A 9,321-nucleotide genomic window follows, 5' to 3' on the forward strand; every position below is an offset into this window, starting at 1 on the left:
TATTATATAAGACAACTTTTTTTAAAAAAATAGACTAATTTGTACTAAATATAAATTAACTTTATTTTAACAAGGCTTAATCGCTAAAAAAATATCAAACCTATACAAATTTTGTCAGTTATATCCAAAAAAAAATTAAAAATCGGGAAATTTAATCCGTTTTTTAGCATATGTAGAATTTTTTGTAACCAATTTTTAAATCGAACTATTTTTTTTGTCAACATGCATGCTACATCGCTACCAACTCAGCAAATCGTTGACATGGCAACACTCTTAATTCAACCGTATCACATAATAAATCCACCTAAAATCATATCCAATCAATTGAAAGTTAGTTATGTTCATTTTCTGAATTACTGATTTGAGTAAATAATAAAGATTTATTTTCTGATTTGAAAATTTCTTTAAAAAGGCTCAAATTAAGATCCATTTTAAGGAAGAAAAATAAAGATAAATAACCTAATTTGATATGGCTTTATGGAAGAATCGAATAATGGATTTTGGATAGAGATTGGTTGATGATGATAACAATGTTTCTTCTTCAATTTTCCTCAACGAAAAGGATTGAGAAACATCAATAATTAAAACTGATGTTGAATTATGTTTATTTTTAGTGGACAAAAAACTCTACACAACTAATATATTCTATATATATAAATATATAGAATAAATTGCTCTATTTGATCTACATTTAAAAATTATTTTCTACCATAATATTTTAATTGAGATTAGATCTAATTTAATTGAAATTAAGAGTAGTTTTTTTTATTTTTGGAGATGAAATTGTTTTTTGCGGTGCAAACGACTTGGATCTCTGAAACAATTATAGGCAGCATCTTATAACGGATTTCATCAAGTACAGATATGTTTTGCGTTAATATCGATGTTGTTGTTAATCTTTAAGAGAACAAATGTATCACAGAAGATGTGATCAGTCGTGCATTCGAAGTTAGACTTCCTTAGAAGGTTCAATAAATCTAAATTTTATTATTAGATCTAGTTTTAGTCTATAAATTTGGGTGACCCTTGGTGGTTAGTTTAGCCATAGTCGATGACTGTATTTTTACAGCTCTCATCATCTTTTCTAGAATAGTTGACTCAGTATGTTGAGAAACCGTTCATGTAATTTTCGTTATTATTAATTGAAATTTTAGCTTTTGTTAAAAAAAAACTAAAACATTTGGTAGAATTTATTGTAATTAATAATCTATACTTCTTTCATGCTAGTCATTATAAAAAATAAAGGTTAATTACTTATAGGATTACTATTTTTATACAAAATTTCAAAATTAACACGATTTTTAAAATATGTTAATTTTAGACACCACCTTTTATTTTTTTCTTTCAAAAATAACATGCACACATATTTAATTTTTTTTAAATAATTAAATCTTCGCTAACTTGGACATCCGATGGGTCTGTCACGTCAGAAAAAACGCCATTAAAAATTACCGATGATACTTTTGAAAAGAAACAAAATGTGGTGTCTAGAATTGACACATTTTAAAGGTCATGTTATTTTTGAAATTTGGTATAAATGTCATAATTTTATATGTAGTTAACCCAGAAAAATTACATAAATAATGAACTCATATTAATATAAATTATTTTAAAAGTAAAAAAATTACAAATAGTTATTTAAATTTAAAATTAATGAAAATGGTACTTTTAAAAATAATTTTTATAATTGATAAACAAAAAATACATATTGAATAAATTGTTTATATAACTTGAAAAATAATAAAAATTATGTATTACAATACCTTTTAAAAATAGAAATTATAAAAATATTTTTATTCAAGCTGGATAGATATGAGAATCATCCATTAGTAATAATTGAATACAAATTGGGCTGGATTGTTATTACTCAAACTAAACAACAAATCAAGAACAGGCCCAAAATTTGACAGAAGCAAAATTGCTACACTTGGTCTTAACTCTTATCCATCTATCACCTCATCCTCTCTCTATCCGCAGTGCTTGAGCAACAATGGCAGTGGCAATGCCAGTAGCTTGCAGTAACAACAAAACATGGAGTATGTCTTCTCTAATTTCATCACTCCCCTCTGCTTCTCCTTCTTCAATAACGGCCACACTCCGATTTCAGTCAACACACTCAAGTGCCCTCAAGCTCTCCGGCCACCAACCACTCCTCCTCCGCTCTTTCACCGGTCTTTCGCCCCTTAACCCCCTTCTCTCACTTGGGTTCTCAGGTATTTCCTCAAAGTTTCAATCTTTTCCTGTTCTTTAAGTTCTTCTTAAGAATAATTACACAATGCAATGCCCGGTTTGGTTTAGTGCTCTAAGCCTCAGCTATATGAGCGCCAATCGTTGCGGGTACAAATTCCGACTACGCCTTTTTTAATAATTAGAGTGATTGAGACTCGACAACTAGCCATTATAGTCCGAAATTGGCAAGTATGTGGGCCTGTGGGCGGTCCACATCCCGAGATTTTTCCCGGTCTTTGGCTTGGTAGAGTGAGTCCTCGACCAAAAAATTATACAATGTAATGGTTGTGCCACTAGGCGAGGTTTGCCATGTTGAAATATTTAATGTTAAAAACATAAGCAATAAATAAAGATTTTTTAATATTCATTGGCTTGTTGTGAAAATGGCGTGGCAGAACTATTGTGTGGGATGAATACTTTCTTATTGATTATAATTTGTATACTCAATTGATTTTATATTCAAATAAATTCAGATTGTACTAGTTTTGAGAATGGCTTTACTTCAATCAATAACGGGTCTAGAATTTTCGGCATGAGACATGGAAGGAAAGTTCCTAAGCTGAATAGGCCACCAGATCAAAGGAAGGCATTGCTTAGAGGGTTAACTACTCAGCTTCTTAAGCATGGAAGGATTAAAACAACTAGAGCTAGAGCTAGTGCCATGAGGAAATTTGTGGACAAGATGATTACTTTAGCTAAAGATGGCTCTTTGCATAAGAGAAGACAAGCTCTTGGCTTTATCTATGAGAAGCAGATTGTTCATGCCTTGTTTGCTGAGGTTCCTGAAAGATATGGTGAAAGAAATGGTGGATATACTAGGATTATTAGAACTTTGCCGAGGAGAGGCGATAATGCACCAATGGCTTACATTGAGCTTGTTTAGGTACTTCGTTTTCTTTTCTTTTATTGAATTTAATTTGTGAAGAATTTGATATATTCTGAAATGAGTTATATCTTTGTAGCTTTATCTATGTTTTGTTTAATGTTTAGCATTTTTTTGAGATGGAGGCAAATGTCTGTATTAGTGTATTTTGATTGTATTGTAATGTGAAACATCATGCTTGGCTTATATGTGTAAGTGTAACTTGAGGCTGATAAATTGTTCTAATTCAAATTTTCATTTTGGGTTTTAGATTTGAGAGAGTAGTATGACAAACTTGTTTGTTGCTATAGCTGGTAAGCTCGGTTATTGAGTTCTATTATATAAGAAAATCATTCTCCATAGTCTCCATGTATTATATGTTTCCGCATTTCTGTATGGCATGTTTTCTTTTCTCAAGTGATTTTATATTTTCTTAACACACTCTTTATGACCACAAAAAATCCCTGCTTATTGTGCAAGAGGAGGGATGTGTGCGTGGAAGTCTACGTTAAATGTTTATGCCGAGAAATTTTCTATTAGAAAACAGATCAATTAACTCTACTATGTCTCTCAAATAGGCTACGAGCAGAACTGAATGAAGACAAACGTTGTTGGCATAGACGTGAAAATTAAATTTGCTATAACAGGGTGTTCTTTAGGGTCTTTTTGGCCTTTCTTATGGAGTCATTGCTGATAAAAGTACCATGTCAGTTGATTAAATACAAATGAAATGACTTTTAGTTAAAGATAGATCTATATTCATTTTCTCAAAAAGAAAACTTGAATTACTAAAAACTTAAAAACAACTAAATAACAGCTTCACATTACTTTTTGCAATAATCTAAATAGCTGTTTTTCAGAAAATGCAAAAATCAGTTTTTAACCTTAATGCCTAATTGACTATTGGTCTGCTTGCCATTTTTATTTCAATGACATTCCTAATTTTCGTCTCGTAAGTTCATTTCTAAGGGTAGTTCAGGTTGGATGATTTGGATGTTTCTTGTCCTTTTTAATTCCGTTCTGATTTCAAGCTTCCTGATTGCTTCTGCTTCGGGAAGTGAAATGCACGTCAACTCCTCTTATGTTCAATAATTTGAGGCTCTTCAAGACTTACCAATTGAATTTTTCGTGTTGATCGCTACAATTATCTTTGTTTTTGTAAATGCTTTGAAAAGCTGGCTTTCTCAGTTTCTCTAGCAAGTTTCTTTCTTATGTTTACTACTATCTACTTTAGTTTCAGTTAGATATCATTGAGCAGCATTCATCTGAAAATGCAGTAAGCATTATGCACATACTTGTGTTTGGTATATATTGATAGATTATGTGCTGAGCAAAAACTCCTGTCTGGTGATCCTTTACCAACACCCTTCCTCACGCCCTCTCTCGATCTATCTTTAAATCTTATGTATTCATTTTTTGTAACTAAGCTTTTTGGTTCAGCAGAAATTGCTTATGGTGCATTAGTTGGTGATAGTTTTTCATCTAAGATTTTCTGGAGGCTGTAATATTTGGTATGAGTAGGTGCATTGATTATAACTCTGATTTCTTGTACTAGAAGTAATAAGTAATGCAGGGAAAACTCTACTTGCTTACAAGTATCCTATTCCTTAAGATGCTTATCGGTTTTCTGATCTTTTAAAGAATGTTTGTACTTCGTGGCCTCCTTTTCTTCTCTGATTTGGAGTCTGCAAGATGGAATTTCTTGATAGAAATCGCAATATCTTTCTTATAGACTAACTAAATCGAGCTTTTTACATCATTTCCTTTTTCCCCTGCTGATGTGCATGAACAATGGAGAGAAACATCTGTCCTGTTTTTCTTAGTTACTTGATAAACTTGTGGTTATTGTTTCCCACTATGCTATGAATTTCTGTCTTTGCATTTGTTTATATAAGTTTTATACGATATTGTTTTTTAACCTAAATGATTGACAGAACTTCTTGCAGTTTGCAGAATGATTTAGTTCTGAAGACATCCTAAATTGCTACTTTTTCATGGTGATTGTCTTTCTAAAGGCATGTGCCATTACTTTCTCTAGTTTACATCAGTTGAGTTGGAGTTATGTGCAGGGCTCCAACACCCAAAAATTGCAATTAAACAAAGAAAACTCGAAATTTATTTTTGAAGAAGCTATGTTTTAGGTAAATGTACCCCGAAATGGTCAGAATCTTGATGCTATTAAAAACCTTAGAGAGAAGTGCTGTTAGGAATAGGAACTTAGGATATAGGTTTAAGGTCGTTCTTAACGGAACATAATTTAACAAAAAATGTATGTCGTCTTCTGCTACAGAGATCAAGCTTCCCTCAGCATTTGTAGCCTGAAAATATTAACTAAGCTTTCTAATTCGCATTTTACCTATTTCTGATGTGGATTTCTATGGCTATTATGGATTTTGTTAGTTCTTATACTCTGTCAGCATCTACGTTGCACAAAAACTTTTGCAGTCCTTTTTTTTAGAGTTTCGTTTTTGTTTCTGAAACTTAAAAGTCTGAATTTATCACCCATTTTTAGAAAAAAATATTGTTTCGCCGTTTTCCATTTTGGTGCTATATAGTCGGCTCTGACAATTTGTGTCACTGTGTATGTAATGTATCGTGTACTCATTTAAAAATAGACGGATTTTTTCAACCCTAGCACGACATGTTTAACTAATTGTGTCAAAAAGTCAAACTCAAACACAGCTCATTTATTAAACGGGTTAACACGTTTATATAGTTTGGTTAACCCGTTTACACGTACCGCAAGAGGAAACTCGAGCTTCGGTACAAGTAACATCTTTCTTCTACGGACAAATGACAATCAATAGCTGTTATTCGTTTCTTTCTTAAGCTTCATTTCTTGTAACACGAGATGAACACGCAAATATCTTTTTGCTCAATTAATGCATGCAGAGTTTTTGTTTTTGTGTTCCGTAGCAGTCTTTTTCAGTCTCATTATGGAGAAATGATCCTGAATATCTTTAGTTTCGGCAACTGTCTACAGCGATTGTTGTATTCATATTGAACACGAAACACCCACTCTTTATATACTTGTCTACTTCTACACCTAAAGTGTTTTGTGTGACCATTTTTCAGAAAACTACATGTGATGTTCTGTGGAGGATATTGAGAGTTGAATGCAGTCTTTTTTTACTTTTGCACATGCAAAATCAGTCGGGACCCTACCAGATTTATTCATTCTCATTCCATTTCCAAGTCAAAATTTAGATGCTTGCGTGTTGTGTTTCCTCCATCTTCCTTCTTTTTTTACTGCATCTTTGGTTTATTCTGATTCTACTTGTTGTTTTTGTTCTCTTGAAAATTGCTTTCTTTACTTTCAACTGGTGATTAAAGAACTGAACCAGATCAGTTGGTTCAACCGATTCAACAGTGAATCGGTAGTCAGTCTGGTTTGGTTCTTCACTAAAAACCAGATTTGTGGTTCAACCGTTAACCAGAAAAAGCATATGATGCTATGAATTTTTGAACCGGTTGAACCAAGAAAACTAGCTGCTTTTCCTAATTTGGCTATAATTTATTTTCTTTAGATTCCAAAAGCTCAAAGTTTAATAATATTGTTTTTAGCTAAACCCATATTGGTACATGTTTTAATACAACTCATTTTTGCTATCTGAGTCTACGTACATTTTGTTAAATGGTATTTTTTAGAGTAAATTATTATGAAGCCCCTCAAATTTGACATAATTCACACTTTATTCCTTCCTGTTTAAAAACTAAATTATGTGGCCTCTCAATTTTGCTTCCGTCAATATTTTAGCCCCTCCATCCATTTTTAGTGTTAGTCAACGAAGTCAAGAGACTTACGGGTAAATTAATTATCAAATCTGAGGGACGGAATCGTTGACAAAAACAAAAGTGAAGGGTGAAATCGTTGAAAAAAAACAAAAGTGGGGGACCATATAGTTTCGTTGACTTCGTTGACTAACATCCAAAATGGATGGAAGGACTAAATCGTTGATAAAACCAAAAATGAGGGGCTATATAGTTCAATTATTAAATAAGAGGGACTAAACTATAAATTATGTCAAATGTGAGGAGTGTCATAGTAATTTGCTCTTTTTTTAAGAGACCGTCATGCGTGTGTCCTCGCACTCTGAGAAGCTCATTAAGTAAAAGACGTATAGTACATGGACTTTAGTAAGGATAATTTTCAATTAAAAATAGAGAAGACAATAAAAATACCACAAAAAAGTCTTCTATTTACATGCTTTACCACATGTTTCAATTGTTTTACACCAGCGTTTTTGCATTAATGCGATGTTGATAGCTATGCACTGTTATGCACTGTTCATAACAGTGCAATAATTAAATATCACCACATATTTTTAAAAAAATAAAAAAAATCATTTATATAATTATTGGTTTGAAATAATAAAAATTTACCTATATAAACTTTAAAAATACTATTAATTTTAATTTTCAAAGTATAAATATATTAAATTTTAATAATATAAAATATACAAATACACAAGTAATACAACTTTTAAAAATATAAATTTATAAATTATTTATCAGATGCATTATTAATACATACCGAATACGAGTTTGATACATAAATAATTTATTTATCATGTATAATTATGTATTAGAGATGTATTTTTTTAATATATATATATATATATATATATATATATATATATATATATATATATATATATATATATATATATATATATATATATATATATATAAATTATGTGGTAAAGATGTAACCATCATATATAAATTATGTATTAACAATGTATCCATCAGTACATTTAAAAAATGCATTTATCATGTATAAATTATATATATTATCGATGTATCGATTAAGTAGATATAAACAAATGTAGCTATCATTTATTTATAGCATAAATTACACATTGATAATAAATATACCTATCATGTATAAAATATGTATCAGAGAGGAATAAATATAAAATCGTATCGATCGAATTAGTCGGTTGATTCAATTACCATCGATCGAATATTTAAATTATGTATTAACGATGTATCTTTTTGAATACATTTAAAAAATGTATTTGAAAGGTATTTATTAAGTATATTTAAAAATTATATATATATATATATATATATATATATATATATATATATATTAATGATGTATCTATTTAAATGCATTTAAAAATATATCTATCGTGTATAAATTATGTATCAGCGCTTTATCTATTAAGTACATTTAAAAATGTATCTATCATGTTTAAAATTATTTTTTTTATAAATATCAGTATAAAGTATGTATCGGAGAAAAATCACATATGTATCAAATATATATTGGAGATGTATCAAATATTTATCGAATATTTTGCACTTCTACTCATCTTTTTCCTTTTTCCACCTTGGGCTTCTGGTTAAATTATGAAAACAAACTGATCAAATATATATAAAAAAATATATATAATAATACTAATTAAAATGAATTAATTAGTTCATTTTAATTAGTATTATTAAATATATGTTTATAAACTTTTTTAAATATAAAAACAAATTAATCAAATTAGTCAATTAATTCAATTAACGTATCAAATATGTATGTATCATGTATAAATTGTGTATCAAGAATGTATCAGAAATATATTCGAATTACAATTAAATGTAATCGATTAGAATTCAATAAGCCCTATAAAATAACATTAGCAGCAATAACATATCCGGAATGCACTATCTAACATTCAAAGGTTAAAAATTTAAACTCAATTCATTAAAAAAAATAGATATGTATCGAAAATATATCGCAGATGTATCGAAAATATATCGCAGATGTATCAAAGATTATCAAATCATGAATATCAAACATAAACTCAACAACACCGAATTGTTCCATTATTCACAGCAACATCTAACTCCCCAGTTGTCTCCTTAATCCTCTCAACGCCCTCATCAATCTCCCTACTAAAATCAACCACAACACATTTAATCTGAACATTCTCTCAACACCCTCATCAATCTCCCCACTAAAATCAACCACAACACATTTAATCTGAACATTTCCATGTTTAGACAGAATCGAATTAGACACATCTTTAAGCTTGTCTGGATTACGACCGAGTAGAACCAAATTCAAACCCTTTTTGGCTAGCTGAAAAGCAAAAGTTTTACCAATACCGTCGGTCGGACCGGTTATAAGAGCCCAAGATCCGTATTTCTTTAGATTCTTGGCGGGTCTGAGAAAATTAACATAGACCCAATTGAGTATAGTGAAGAAAAGCTTTGAAAGGTGTAAAGAATCT

The 9,321-nt window shown here is 30.2% G+C and overlaps 1 protein-coding gene across 1 annotated transcript; it reads left to right on the forward strand.

Moving 5' to 3' along the window:
- Positions 1-1,915: 1,915 nt before the first annotated feature.
- Positions 1,916-3,361, forward strand: LOC126665759 (50S ribosomal protein L17, chloroplastic). Its single transcript, XM_050358656.2, has 2 exons — positions 1,916-2,213; positions 2,703-3,361. The coding sequence occupies exons 1-2, from the start codon at positions 1,991-1,993 to the stop codon at positions 3,110-3,112; spliced, it is 633 nt and encodes a 210-aa protein (XP_050214613.1). The 5' UTR covers positions 1,916-1,990; the 3' UTR covers positions 3,113-3,361.
- The last annotated feature ends 5,960 nt before the right edge of the window (positions 3,362-9,321 follow it).

This window comes from Mercurialis annua, linkage group LG1-X (genome assembly GCF_937616625.2).
Source record: "Mercurialis annua linkage group LG1-X, ddMerAnnu1.2, whole genome shotgun sequence".
In the NCBI taxonomy this organism is placed as follows: Eukaryota; Viridiplantae; Streptophyta; class Magnoliopsida; order Malpighiales; family Euphorbiaceae; genus Mercurialis; species Mercurialis annua.